Source organism: Macrotis lagotis, chromosome 7 (genome assembly GCF_037893015.1).
Source record: "Macrotis lagotis isolate mMagLag1 chromosome 7, bilby.v1.9.chrom.fasta, whole genome shotgun sequence".
Classification (NCBI taxonomy): domain Eukaryota; kingdom Metazoa; phylum Chordata; class Mammalia; order Peramelemorphia; family Peramelidae; genus Macrotis; species Macrotis lagotis.
This window is the reverse complement of record NC_133664.1, coordinates 219,769,147-219,784,775: the sequence shown is the minus strand read 5'-3', so window position 1 is coordinate 219,784,775 and position 15,629 is coordinate 219,769,147. Positions and strand designations below refer to the sequence as shown.

Genomic DNA, 15,629 nt, shown 5'->3' with positions numbered 1-15,629 from the left:
TTCATCACCTTCATTTTTTCCAAGAGGAGGGTTTTGGGTCATGTGTTTTGACATTTCTCATCTGGGGGAGCTTGCAAAAAGCCAAGCAAAATCATGTCCTTAAATTCCAATGTAGGAATCCAGGTGAATTTCTAATTAGCTTCACTTTGCAGGGGTATGTACTAACAAATTCAGGAACAAAGTAAGAGACCCTGTATCTGTTCTGGGCTTTCCACTTATATTTCCTTCTGTAAATTGATGGATTCATTGGCCGAGTTGGCAGTCTTAGGTTGTTTGCCATTGCCTTTTAAACTCATTCCCAATCACCAATCATGGTGTTCTCACACACAATTTGGGTTTGCTACAGTCTGACCTCCTCTTCTTCTCTTGCATAGGACCTTACCATCATCCAGTTCTGCACCAGTATCTCCATCTTCTACTGCCTCTCCCTCCATCTCTGCAGGCTCTGTGTCCACATCTTCCTCCAGATCATTTTCATCAAATGGGGCTGCAATACAGAAAGGTTAAGAGAAGGAAAGAATGTTTCCAGAGTAGAGAAAGATAACTAATGGGATGGTAAAGCTTTCCATATACAGCAAGGTCTGAGAGTGGGGGGGGGCAGGAAGATATGAATGTAAACCAATATTTGGATCAGTTCTAAACCAAGTAGAATGATTTTGCCTAGGTCAAACAAAATTCTAGAGTGATATGAAAGGTAGAGACAAGCTCAAGACCCACTTGGGCCAAAGTCATCATTCTTTTCTTCTCCTGAGATCTACAAAGGCCCAACCCTTAATGTAGGCTGAAATGGCATCTTACCTCTGGAAGAACTGAACTTTTGTTGGGCTCCATTTAACATTCACTTTAGCCTGATTCATAATGTTCTGTTGCAAAACTGTGGAATCAGTAATCAGACTCCATGGGGTTCTGAATAGTTAGTTGGCCTAACCTCTCCCAAGATCTTCACAGCAGAGGCTATAGCTTTGTTAGATCAATACTCTTAAAAAGAAAAAAGCCAAAGGAGAAGGGAGGTGGTGGTAATTGATTCAAAGTCCACATTTTGGATAAAATGAGACTATTTAAGCACTGCAAATGGGAGACAAGGCATTCATCACCTTCATTTTTTCCAAGATTAAATTAGCCTGACTATATACATACAGTGAATTTCCCTAGTTAAAACAAAAATTTTCTTTTGATATGTTCTTTTCAAACTACCTCCCTATATCTCTTTATTAACTGCTAAATTAGTCAAAATAGCATCCTCTGTTACTGCTCACTCAGTCTCCATCAATAACCAATTAATTTACAAATCCAGCAAATGACCTTTCCTTAATCCTTGTCCTTTTCTTGACCCTCCATTTCATATTCATTACAAAATATGAAAAGTATATTCATATACATGTCAAATCATTATTAGATAATGAACACTGATTATAAACCCTTCTGAGTATTTTTTTTCACCTTGGGTTTCCATTATAGTACTCTTCTTTCTCCTACTTCACTTTCCTCACTTCTTATAGTACAAAAGTTTTTATTCCATTACATTCACATAGCACAGTATGTCCCGCACCCATTCCATAACATATGAGTAATCCCTAGTTTTCAGCTTTTTGGCATCACAAAAGGAGCAACTATAAATATTTTTTGAACATACAAGATCTTTTCCTCCTGTCACTCTCTTTGGGGTATAGGCATAGGAGTGTTATAGTTAGGTCAAAGGGCATACAGTGATCCCCCCCCCCACAATTCTAACTTGCATTCCAGGACAGCTTGGACCCATTCATAAATGCATTAATGTGTCTGTAGCTCTTTCAACACTTATTTTCTTTTTCTGTCATTATTGTCAATCTCACAGGTGTGAAGTGGAATTTCAGAATTTTTAAAATTTGTATTTCTCTAGATATTACTGATGTGGAGCACTTTTTTCATATAGCTATAAACATTCTTGGTTTTTTTCTCTTGAAAACTGTCCATATCCATACCAGTTTTGGAATAGTTCTTACATAAATTTGAATCAGTTCCTTTATATATCTAGGAATTGAGACCTTTAACAGAGAAACCAGGTGCAAAGATTCCATGCCTTGGCTCTATAAACTCTGTCACTAAACGACTTCTCTTCTAAACTTAGTTGCATTAGATTTGTTTGTGCAAAACCTTTTTAATTGTGTGTAATAAAAACTGTCGATTTCATCTTTTGTGATTTCCTCTATCCCTTCTTTGTTTGGTGACATATTTTTCTTTTATCCTTAAACCTAGAAAATTAAAATTTCTATTCCTGTAATTTGCTTGTTTTGTGACACAGCCCAGCACTATATCCATTACATCAGTATTGTGTTATTTATATTTTTATTTCCTCAGTGTCTGGCATACAACAGGGGTTTAATAAGTGTTGCTGATTAAATAAATGCAGATAAACACTCTGAGATAATGGTAATTTTGTATAAGAGACAAATATTAAGCAGGAAATATCAGTTGATGAGCACTGAAACCAGGCCAAGGTAAATAACCTAAAGAGCAGCAAAGGACTTGGAGTCAGGTTAGACTTGGATTCAAAGTCTTCTTCTGACCCCTGCTAGTAATATAGCCATGAATGTTTAAACTTTGAACTTCAGTTGCTTCAACTGTAAAATAGAGATAGTAAGACCTGAACAGGGTTGTTCTGAGAGTCAAAAGAGAAAAGCTCTGTAAATATTAAAGCACTATATGGATGCTGGCTATTATCATAATAGCTGTCACTATCATTGTTGCATTTCATGGGATTTCTAAGCTCATCAATGTGGGCATTTTCTGCTTTAGTATAGACTGCAACTCATCTGGGTCTTCCCATCCTATATGATTCTTGTGCATGTTTCAGAGAGGGTGGTTTTTACTCAATATACTGGATGCTTTTCCAAGGTTTTACTGTGTTTTGTGGGCACCAATGAGGAACTGAGGCTATTCATTTTACTACATGACCAGCATATCTCAGTTTCTGATCAGATAGTGAATGACACCTTTGTTAAGATACTTCTTGGGGCGACTAGGTGGCGCAGTGGATAAAGCACCGACCCTGGAGTCAGGAGTACCTGGGTTCAAATCCAGTCTCAGACACTTAATAATTATCTAGCTGTGTGGCCTTGGGCAAGCCACTTAACCCCATTTGCCTTGCAAAAACTAAAAAAAAATGAAGATATTTCTTATGTGTAGGTCATGTGGAAAACAGGATGCAGCTTGCTTAAGTCCATGTCTTCTTTTCATCAAACTTTTGGCTATCTGCCATTTGATGTTTCATAGATCACAGTGTTTAAGACTTGTAAATATACAGTGGGGAAGCATTTAGATTAGAAAGTTAGGTTTTTATACTGTGAACTCTCTTGGGACATCAATCCATTCTGCTTCCTCCTGGGTAATCCTGACTCAATGCATTCATTTTCTGTCCCAAGCTACCAATTACATGTCATAGTCTGAATAACAGGCATTTTTCAATTTAATTTTTCTCTATCGATAACCAGAGCTTTCTATTTTGACATCCCTAACTCATAGGGAGGAGGCCTTGTAAATATTTGAGGGATTGATGCAAGTATATAGGAGACTTAATCCTCTGTAAGGAATTGCATTAGGGTTCATTCTGGAATATTCTCTTGCAGTGGTGAACATCTTTGGCAATCAAAAGTATCCCCATTTTGTGCATTTGTCTGACATGAGTAATCAGAGAATTGTTGTTACAACTCTTTATCTCTGACACTGCATTTATTAAGGAAATAATAATAATAATGATGATGATGATAATAATAATATCTAACATTTATATAACATTTACTAAGTGCCAGGTAATGTCCTAAGCGCTTTACAATTATTATCCTATTTGATCCTCACAACTCACAAATCCTCACAATATCAGGTATTATTATTCCCATTTTACAAATGGGGAAACTGAGACAAGACTTGTCCCAGGTAGCAGGGATATTAAGAGGGGGCAACTACGTGGTGCAGTGGATACAGCACTGGCCCTGATGGAGGACCTGAGTTCAAATTCAGCCTCAGATGCTTAATAATTACCTAGCTGTGTGGCCTTGGGCAAGCCACTTAACCCCATTGCCTTGCAAAAACCTAAAAAAAAAAAAGTCACAGGGATATTAAGTATCTCAGACCAGTTGAACTCAAGTCTTCCTGAGTCAAGACATGCTGCTCTATCCAGTGTGCAATTTAGTGGTTTAATATATACATGAGACTCCTTATAGGAGGAAAACTTTAAAGGTTGTCCTGTCCTCAATCAAATAATTAAAAAAAAGAATGAGGAAAGATAAAAGGGAATATAAGAAATAACAATTATTGGGAATTCTGAGGAATATGGGAAGACTTTTATGAAACACAGCAAAGAAAACATGGCTGAGTTTTCCTGAACAATAGACACAACTGACACAATAATGTCAATGAAAAGATGTTAAGATGCAAGGACCCATATAGTTCCCAGAGGACAGGCAATGGAATCCTTTCTTTTTTCTTGGTTAAAAAGGAAGGAGCATTACAGATGCCGAACATATTACATATGCTGACATATAGGTTGTTGTGTTGGTATTACTTAACTATTTTTCTTTGTTACAAGGGCCAATTTTCTGTATGTGAAAAGGTTGGGGAATAACTGGTGTTAAGAAATAAAAGGCATCAAGAAAACCAAAAAAAAAATCCCAAAACAAAACTCAACTTTTATAAAGATTAGAAGTCTGGTATATAGAAATGGAAATTATTGGTGCCTTTGATAATGTTGGGAAGATAGCAATAATATTTCATTTTATCCCCATCCTTTTACCAAATTTGCTTCCATGAAAGATTCTGTAAAATGGTCTCCAGCACAGAGGTTATCAGTGTACACTTTTGTCCAAAAGACTTCTTCTTCATGAGATAAAGTCCAAATATGACTGTACCACTATAGTGGAGTAATAAAAACAGATCTTTGCCTTTTTTCCATAGCCCATTTTTGGGGGTCAATAATAAATAGGCTATATTTGTCATATTATCCTTTTGTTTAATCCAATGTTGATTTCTAACTCTGCTCTAATTAGTTGATGGTCCAACTACTCATGGACTTCTGATTATTTCTGATATAATTTCTACAGCAACAGCTAGAAATTTTCTGTTAAGACAGAGAAAATTACATATTTTTTGATGGCAGTGTCTACCATCTTCTTTCTTCCAGAAACATGAGTTTCCTAAATCTTCAGAACTTCTTTCATTTCTTAAACCTGAATTATATTCTCCTATGAACTTTTTAACATTCTTGCCTGTGTCCAACTTCCTCATTAGGGTTCCAATATAAAACAGTCCCTAGCATTCCTATGCTCTGTCCACTCCACTTACACAGCTTCCATCCTAACCCTCAATACTTCTCCTCCAGAAAACCTGCTAATGGGGCTTCTTTGTCTCCAGCTTCTCCCCTTTCCAATCCATCTCCAAGGACCAAAATAATTTCTCCAAGATACAAGCTCTCCTGGACCAAAAAAAAAAAAATCTCTTCAGGGGAGCTTTCTGTAAACTACTGATATTAAAGTTTCTTTACAAACTGGCTCCCACTTTCTTTTCTAATCTGACTTTCATACTACCCCCCCCCTTTAAAAAGTCCAATGTTCAAGCCAACTGGACAACTTTATTTCTTGCCTGTTTCTTCACATAAGTGGATAGAGCACTGGTCTTAAGAGTGAGGAGATGGCACAGCTAGGTGGATAGAGCACCAGCCCTGGAGTCAGGAGTACCTGAGTTCAAATCTGTTCTCAGACACTTAATAATTACCTAACCATGTGGCCTTGGGCAAGCCACTTAACCCCATTGCTTTGAAAAAAAAAAAAAGGAGGGAGGGAGGGAGAGAGAGAGAGAGAGAGAGAGAGAGAGAGAGAGAAAGAGAGGAGACAGGAGTCCAAATCTGGCTCAGATACTTGGCTCTTATTAGCTGTTAAGTGACTTGGACAAGTGAGATGGACTGCTTCGCATTCAGGTCCATCTCCATACTCACAAAGCTCCAGAGGAGAAAGTGATTTAGCACTGTGTTCCCCTCACTCCAATCCAGTTCATGTGCTTGTCATGGTCTTTTTTTTCAAGAATGAAAGACAAACATTTCTGATTTTTTATTTTTTCCTTCAAGCTTCAATTTCATGGGTGAAACTCCTCTGTGATAACATTCTCAGAATCCTGTCCCTTGCCCTGTCACTCTACTAACCCATACTACCACTATGGTTTCTCTCTTAATTTTCCTTGTCATATATTTTTCTGTGTACATGTCATTCCTCTCTGGCAGAATGTAAGCTCCCTGAGGGTAAGAACTATTTCATTTATCTCATGCAAAATAGTTAATAAATATTTGTTAAACTGAATTTAAACTACATGAAGTGGTTTAGAAGATTTTCTTCAAGTTCTTATAATTTATCTCCCATCCTTATCTTTGCAGCACAAATACTGCAAGATGAGATGATGAAGGTCTAATGAAAGGATCTTTCTTGGAGTCTTTGGGGTAAGATAAACAAATATCAATATTGATGTGCTTCAGTTCTTCTAAAGGGTTTATTCAGTATGATTTAACAAAATTTCTTATTTAGAGTTCAATTAATGTTTACAGACTTGTCTAAAAAAACTGATGAACACTTTCTGCCTTACCCCTCCACCATTCCTGAAGAAGTAGAAAAGGACTGAGCAAGAAAGATGGTCACTATTTTTTTTTCCTTTGTTTCCTGGGTTGCAACAGTCAAAGAATTCAAAGTCATTTTTCATTTGCAGAATGGGGTTTGTGTTCTGACTTGCTATTAATTAAACATTGTTTGTGGACCAAAATCCATGACAGAATGACAGGAGGATTAGGAAACACTCATTTGATTAGATTTCCTGAGGGTCCTGTGGGAAATTGAGATAAAAATGCAATCTCGTTTCTGAAAGTCTCATTCTAACTAGACGCCATCTCTCCACATAGCACTGCCTAATATATTTCTATCTCCAAGCTCTCTGTGGGAGTAAGAACTCTGCCATAAAATGTCTATCACTGCACCTCCTCTCAATTATGCAAAGTGCTATTCAAAATTAACTTCAGGAATATAGAAGGAGAAAAGGAATTAGGTCTATGGGATAAACATATAAATTTTATGGAAAAATGTTAGTTTTTCAGTTTAAAGATACTCTGGAGCTATTTGGGCTTTTTTTTTTAAATTTTAAATCCATCCTTCAAATTTCCAACTGTGTCATCCCCCTACTCAATAAATTCCTGTAGCTTCCCCTCACCTCTACAAACTCTTGTTTGACATTTAACACTACTCTGAACATTTAAAAACCTTATTATATTCTACTCTTCTCTGGACACAATTTTGGTTCAGTCAATTTGTCTTCTGCATGTTCTTCAAATATGGTATTCCTCTTCCAATGTCTGCCCCCACCCTGTACTTGAAATGCACTCCCATCCTCAACCCTTGTGAAATCTCTGGTTCCCTTCAAGACTCAATTAAACAGTCCTCTTTTACATGAGGCATTAGATACTGCTAAAACCCCTCTCCTCACCAAGGTTAATTAGTATCTCTTTATAGAACTGTAGAGGTGCAAGTTGTCTACCCTATTATAATTAATTAAGTATCATGTTTATCTTTGTTTCTCCAGAGTTGAGCATATAAGATGCAGTTAACAAATGTTTGATTGACTGTGTAGTTTTCAAAAATCAGGTATATCTGAAAATACTAAAATTACTTATTTTTCAATTTTCCCTATTCTCTCTAGCTTAAGAATCATAAATCAAAACAAAACAAAAACAACTATCAGATTAAAACAGCATGACCTAAAGTTTTCTTCTTTCCTTCATTCTACTTTTCCAACCCATTTCAAGTACCATTTTCATAGCTGGTTTCCCCCCCCAAAGGTAGAAGTAATAATTAATAGAGGAACTTAATGTTGGGATACTTCAGACAGGCAAGGAAACATCTCACTGATTTTACTGGCATTAAGCTTTTTCAGGAAGGTTAATTCTCTTAAAGGTCAGGAAGTAGAACACATTTGGGGCTGAGGAGGGCATTTAACAAAGGATTCAAGTTCAGTTAGATTTCACCATTTCATTGTTTTGCCTATAAAGTCTTATTTTCTTGGTCTTAGAGTCTTAGGATGTGCTTTCTTTAATCAATCACTCTAATTCTGTTTCATTGGAGAAGAATCCATGGTTCCCTAAAAATCACTAAATTTAGGAATGCTATGGAACCATAGAAGTCCAACTGATTTTCAAAGGATGGTAGCCAACTCTACTCAAGTCTCTTATCAAAATGGAGAAGTAAAAGACCAGTAGGAAACACCTTGGCTCTCTTATATCAAGCAGCTAAGTCAACAATATTGAGCATGAAGAAAATAATAGCATTGTTGCTGTTGAAAAATTGACAGGCACAGAGGTGATCATTAGATAAGTGTTCCCAATCAGGTAAAATCTAGTTTACTGGATGACTGGGTTGGTCTCCTGATCCTTGATCAATTTGTAAATTACAATATGGAAGTTTCTCTCATAGTGTTAGGAGGAAGAAGACACATCCTCTCCTAAGGATACCTTCAAAAAAACAATTCAGTCACATAGGTCAAAAACAAATAAGTAAATGGCAGACAACATTGCAGCAGCAGCTAATATTGAAAGATACAGCTTGGGCAAAGGGGGTGGAGGGCTGAATTGGGGTTAGGATGAACAGCAAGGAGCCAGAAGCTGCCACACCAATCAATGAGCTATATACACACATACACATATAGTGAAAGCCAGAAATCCCTGATCTTTGCTCATGTCTTCTGAGACTTTAGCCTTGTCAAATCATCAAGAGATGCAAATGGCTTAAAGGCTTATATTCACTGCAGCAATAGTCTTTACAGCTGAACTATAGAGCAAATGAAATTTCTTCTTTTGATTTAATGCTTTGAATTTGGATACCCCAATTTTTTCCTTCTACTGCCAATAAGACAGATGGGGGAGGAAAAGTCAATGAAGGTGATAGGAAATAAACATTCTGTTATTTCTTATCTCAAAAGACTTTAATCTAGGATGAACAGTTGACTTATCAAACTCATACTTAACTGAAACAACAGTTTGTAGTTTGTAAAATAAACTGATATTTCTAGTTATATTTCTAGTTATAGCTATTACTAGGTAGTTCACTTCCTTTGACTTCAGTTAAACAATATATACCATTCCTACTCTTTTTCAATCTTGCAACTGTCATTTCACTCCATAAAAAACTCTAAATGTTTCTTCCTGTTTACTCTTCTGGGAATCTTCAGTGGTTTTGTGGAATTTATCCAAATACCTTTGCTCTATACCTTATCCTACAGACTTTAATTGAAACCCCAATGCAAAAATATATTTCTTCACTAGCCTGATACTTTTCAAATCCCCATACTTGACTTTTTGACCTATACTCTACTTACAACATTTCTTCTTTGGCTGTGCCCTGCAAGGGTTAAGATGGATATCTGGTTCATGCAAGAATGGATGTCTGAGCAAAGCATGCAGTGCAGACTCCCTCCCTCCACTCCCCCCCTATCCTGAGCATGCAAGTGCAACAGGGCGAGAATTCTGTTAAGCTACCAGCTGAATTGCTGAGCTTAAGGAGCAGTTATTGTGAATTGGTATAGAAGAAATATCACCAGACTACCTCCAGAGACTGTCTCCAGCCAGGCCTGTACTGCTGCGTGGCGTATGGAAGGAAGGTCAGGCACTGAATTTAAAACAAATGATAAATGCAACATTACATACTGGTATGCACTTCTAATACTGAGGAACCAAGAACAGATGTGAACCTTGGAAGGTATTAGAAGGTTGAGAAAAGGAGCAGAAGCTCACTTCAGGTAGCACATTTCAGATGTTCATGACATGTAGTGAGAAGGAGAGCAACTAACAAAGAATCATGTGAATACAAGGACAAAGAGACACTCCATTCTGAAAGGCTGAGTTGAAAGGTCCAAGGGGGGCTCTTGAGAAAGGCATTTGAAAAGTGATTCTAAGAAAATCTCTCAAATATTCCCTCTCTCTCTGTATATGAGAGTGTGTGTGTGTGTGTGTGTGTGTGTGTGTGTGTGTGTGTGTGTGTGTCAGGCAAGGCAAGGCAAAGAAATATAATCACACACACACACACACACACACACACACACACACACACACAATCACAGTAACTTCCAGCTTCTCCTGACAACCATCCATTGCCATACTCAGAAGCAATAGCAAAGCACTTTGATTGCTTTGGCTGAGCCCCCATTTGGTCTGGTTAACCTAATGAAAATCTGAATCTCATCAAGACCTTCTTACAGAGGAGGTCCCTGAAGCACTAGTATAAGAACTTGGGAGAGACTTGCTTCATTACTCAGAGATTTCAAACAGTTATCATGTATACTTTGCTTTACTATTGTGGGGGTGAGTAAAAAGGAAAAAATTGCTTGCCCAGGCAAATCCCACCTTTTCCCACCTTTTTCAGGAAACTGCCCCCACCATCATCTATACTTTCTTGCCAAACTTAAATATCTCTGGTTTTCAGTTCTTCTATTTATTCTTATTACTCTTATTCTCAGTTAAACTCAAAAAAGTTTATAACAGATGATTCCATCTTTCCCCTCTTTTAGACCTCTTGAAAACTGGTTTCTGACTTAATCATTCAACTGAAATTGTTTTCTGTCAAGTTTCTAACGATTACCTGCTTAATTGGGAAACATTTCTTGACCTCTCTCAAAGCAGATGGCACAGTAGACAGTGTGCTGGTTGTGGAGTCAAGAAGAACTAAGTAAAAATTTGATCTCAGACACTTAGCTGTGTGATCGCAGGCAAGTTACTTAACCTCTGTTTGCCATTTTCTCAAATGTAAAATAGAGATAATAGTATCTGCCTACCAGGATTGTTGTGAGGGTCAAATGAGATAATATTTGTAAAAAGTGCTTGGCCTGGTACAAGATTAGGCATTTCCACCCTCATGCTTTCTCTGGAGCATTTTTCAAGTGACCATCTTCTCTTCCAGGATGCTAGTTATTTTCTGGGTTTTTTTAAATCCTTTGTTCTGCTCTTAATGACTGCTTCTTCTCAATCTCTTTGCTAGATGCTCATCAATGTCATATCCACTAACTGTGGATGTCTCCTAAGGCTCTTTGGGACATTCTTCTCTTTTCTCTCTATACTTTCTCAATTAGTGATCTCCTCAGCTCTCCTGGGTTTAATTATTATCCATCTGCAGATAATTCCCAAATCTATTTATTCTCTTCTGAGAATCTTCTGTGGTCGAGTCTTTCATCTCCAGGTGTCAGACACCCTGAAATGAAAGGTTTCTCAAACTAAACATGGTCCAAACAGAATTCAGTATCTTTCCTACCCTCCTCCAAATTCCCTTCTTATTTTTAAGGCTTCTCCCAGTCATGCAAAGCTCACACTGGTTTCAGCCTGGGTTCTTATCTTCTTGCATGTGCCACAAATCTAATAAGATATCAAATCTTGTAATTTATTTCTCTATGACATCTCTTATATATGTTCCTTTCCCTCTACTTGCACAATTGCTATCTAAATTCAGGCCCTCATTACCCAAACTATCATAAGTCTTTTAATTGATATTCCTAATTCAAATCTTCCTTGATTCCAGTCATCCAAACAAGCTGTCAGAGATTTTCCTAAAGTCCAAGTCAGAATATTCCACCCCCTTAATTAATAAACTCCAGTAATTTCCTCTTAACTCCAGGGTTAAACATAAAGTCTTTTGTTTGACATTTAAGGCACTTCAAAATCTTTCCAATCTTCTAAATTTTACTTGTCTCCAAGAACTCTGCAATCCAGCCATATTGGCCTACTTTGGATTCTATGCACAGAATACTCCATCTCTCACATTTGTACCTCATTTTTTCAATGCTTTTTCTCTTAGTCTTAGAAGCCATGATGTCATTTAAAATTCAGTTCAGAAGGCTTTTATTTGCACCCCCACAGTTGCCAGGATAATTCTTTATAAGGTTATGTTTTCATATATTTTGTATTTATTTTGCATGTTCTGATTTACAGATTATTCTTTCCTATTAAAATGTAAGCTCCTTGAAGTTAGGAACTATTTGCATTTTCTTTGTATCCACAGTGCCCAGTGGTTGACATATAGTGGATAAAAAATAAACACTGGCTGATTGATTACTTGATTTTTGCTGTGGATTGAAACTAAACTTGTGCTTAACTTCCAGATCTTAAACTATATTATAAAGCAGTTGTCATCAAAACCATTTGATAATGGCTAAAAAACCAGGAAGTAGGTTGATGAAATAGACTAGAAAACAATAGAAATCAATAGCCCAGTGTTTAGCAAACAGGAACCACAAACTACTAAGGAAAGAGCTCTCTATTTTGGTAAAATTACTGGGAAAATGGAAAAGCTACAGCTAAGGGACTTAATGAACAAGGATTAAAAACAAATTTAAAACCTACAAAATAATTTTGATTGCATGAAACTGAAAAACTTCTACACAAACAAAATTAATCTAGGATAAAAAGGAAAGCAGATGAATGGGAAAAAAATCTTTGTCAAACTTATCAGATAAGGATTTGGTAATCGAGATATATAAAAAACTAATATACATACAGTATATGCATGTGTGTGTATATATATGTGACATGTATGTGTATACACACAGATGTAGGTAGATACATACACACATAAAAATACGAAGCCTTCCTAATAGTCAAGTGATTAAAGCATATAAAGAAATAGTTCTCAAAAGAAGGATTATAAATTATAGTAACTATAGGAGAGAATGCTCCAAATTAATAATACTAAGAGAAATACATCACTTCTTGTCTAGCAAACTGGCAAAGATGACCAAAAAAGATGGGAATAATCAATACTGGAGGGATTAGGAGAAAATAGTGAATTGGGAATTCATGTGTTATGAATCAGCATACCTATTTTTGGAAAGAAATGTGAAATTATGCAATTTAAAGTAACTAAAAATATCCATATCCTTTGACCCACAGATTCTATTATTAGCTTATATCCTAAGTTTATTGATAAGAACAAAGTCCCTATATATCAAAATATTTACAGTAACACTTTTTCTGATAACAAAGAATTGGAAACAAAGCAGAATATCTTAGATTAAAAACTAGCACATAATAAATGTCTGTTGACTTGACAAACTATGGTAATGAAGTATTAATGTGCTTTAGAAATGATGAATATGATGACTACAGAGAAGCTGGGAAAGATCTACATTAACTAATGCAGAGTAAAGTAAATAAAGGCAAGAAAACAATATGTATAATGACTACAAAATGATAAATGAAAAAGACAACTACAAAAGTGAATGACCCCAAATTACAAAGAATAAGCAAGGAAGCCACAAAGACATAAGAGAATACAATCCTAGCCTATTCTTTTGCAGATAGAGAAGGTCTATGGCTGTGGTATCCTGTATATGTTTTCAGATTTTTTTCAACGTATTGGTTAGTTTTTTTTTTCTTTTCCTTTTTATTTCTGACCCTTAAATATATTATTTTTTATATGGACTAATTCTCTGGAAATTGAGAGGGAGAGGGTTACTGAGAAAAATTCTGGCAATATAAAAAAACAAAGTAAATAAAAATGTATTTTAAAATACATGCTCAATTAGAGATACTGAAATCCTCAATAACCTTTGTTTTTTGCAAAGGCAAATGGGGTTAAGTGGCTTGCCCAAGGCCACACAGCTAGGTAATTATAAAGTGTCTGAGACCGGATTTGAACCCAGGTACTCCTGACTTCAAGGCCAGTGCTTTATCCACTGTGCCACCTAGCCGCCCCAACTTTTGTTTTTTTTTTTAAATAGTTTTCTTAAGAAACAATTTGGAGAAGTAAGGTTACATGAAAAAAAATATATAATTCATCCTAAAAAAAACTATAGATATTTCTGAAATTCCTTTGGCCTAATTTCTTTTCTCTAGAATACTCTACAATGTGTCCTTGAGCATACACAAACTTCATCCTCCATATACAAATTTGCATTTTTTGTTGTTTGTTTATTCATTTTAAGTTGTATTTAATTCTTCATGATCTCATTTGGCATTTTCTTGGGCAAAGATACTAAAGTGGTCTGCCATTTCTTTCTTCATTTTACAAATGAAGAAACTGAGGCAAACAGGGTTAAGTGGCTTGTCCAGTGTAGCACAGCTAATTAGAGTCTGAGGTCAGATTTGAACTAAGTTCTTCCTGAGCAATATCCACTCTTATGTAGCTGCCCACAAACTCCAATGTTGTGGGCATATGCAAATGTGTGTATGCATATAAATACACATAATCTAATTTATATATGCATACAAACATTCCTTCCAGCAATAAAATGCCAACAAAATTCACAAAATGTAGAAAGGTTAGCTTATGACCATGGGGTAAAAAAATCAACTGGTTTTTTAAGAGTAAAACTTAGGGGCAGCTACGTGGCACAGTGGATAAAGCACCGGCCCTGGAGTCAGGAGTAACTTGGTTCAAATCCGGTCTCAGACACTTAATAATTACCTAGCCGTGTGGTCTTGGGCAAGTCACTTAACTCCATTTGCCTTGCAAAAACCTAAAAAAAAAAAGAGTAAAGCTTATGTATTTTTTTTTTTTGCATTAAAGGGTTCAGGATCAAAAGACCTTAAATCCTTGGAAAACTTTACTTACACTAGAAAAGAATCCAAGGGCAAACACATATCTAATGTTAGGAAAATAAAATGTTTTGTTGGCTTTGCTTTTAAGTGATTTGATGGGTCTTCCCCTAAGGAGTAAAGAAGTTGTTAAGAAGTGTTCAGACAGGATTGTAGGCCTTGGTGCAGTTACCTCTGGAACTGGAAGATTTGGAGGTAGATACCATTTTATCCTCCTCCTCTTTTTCACGAATGTGTGTCCAGTGAACATCTGCCTGTATCTCCAGGGGATCGACTAGATTTACAATCTGCTGAAGCTTCAGATTCCCAGCTGGCATAGCAAGGACAAAGTGGAAGGATATGGGAGGTGGGACGTAGGAAAGGTTGAGAGGAAGTAAGAAGGGGGGGAAGGGAAAGAAGAACAAGGACAAAGTACAGAAAAAGGAAAATAGAGAAAGAAAAGAAAAATGATAATATTTGTTAAGATAGCATATAGAATTGAGATTTGAAAATATGCAGACAAGCATAGAAACTCTCCCACTATTCACCCAATTGGATTTAGTAATTTAGTAATTTCAAGAATTTAAAACTCAATCTTGTTAAGTGTTGGCCAATCTAAACAATGCCACTGTGTGGAGGTATAATAGTTTCCTTCTGATGTTTTCTTCATCTGGGATGGCAGTTTGTTGAACTAATTTATCTTTTATTCTACTCCAAATTAAATTTAGGACTTTGAAGAGTCCAACTTTCAAAAGAAAGTCTTCATATATTTAGCTGCAATGCCCACCACAGAATATCAGATTATCTATAAGTAGCAGCCCTGTGACTCCCCTTAGGATGCTGTGGATCCTTCTGAAGCAAGGCACTTACATTATTACCAAGGCAAGAGGAAAGCTTATCATCTTTACTCTTGTGTTTTAGAAGGCCAACTAATGAGTGGAATGAGGATATGCCACTTTGCATCAAACCTGCCAGCACATACCTTGGCAGCATTTGCTCTTTTCACTCTAGTCAGGGCTGCGGTTGGAGTGAGAAGCTCTTCTTTTATACCCCTGTCCCATAGTGCATGCTA

General features: G+C 36.4%; 1 protein-coding gene across 9 annotated transcripts in view; it reads right to left on the bottom strand.

Moving 5' to 3' along the window:
• Positions 1-15,629, bottom strand: part of MICAL3 (microtubule associated monooxygenase, calponin and LIM domain containing 3) — a 347,386-nt gene that overhangs the window by 48,848 nt on the left and 282,909 nt on the right. For all 9 annotated transcript variants that reach the window (XM_074194932.1, XM_074194935.1, XM_074194933.1 and 6 more), the window contains 3 exons: positions 14,751-14,888; positions 9,603-9,665; positions 383-487 (listed from right to left, as the gene is read on the bottom strand). In XM_074194932.1, the coding sequence (XP_074051033.1) occupies positions 383-487; positions 9,603-9,665; positions 14,751-14,888 (306 nt within the window). The remainder of the gene's footprint in view (positions 1-382; positions 488-9,602; positions 9,666-14,750; positions 14,889-15,629) is intronic.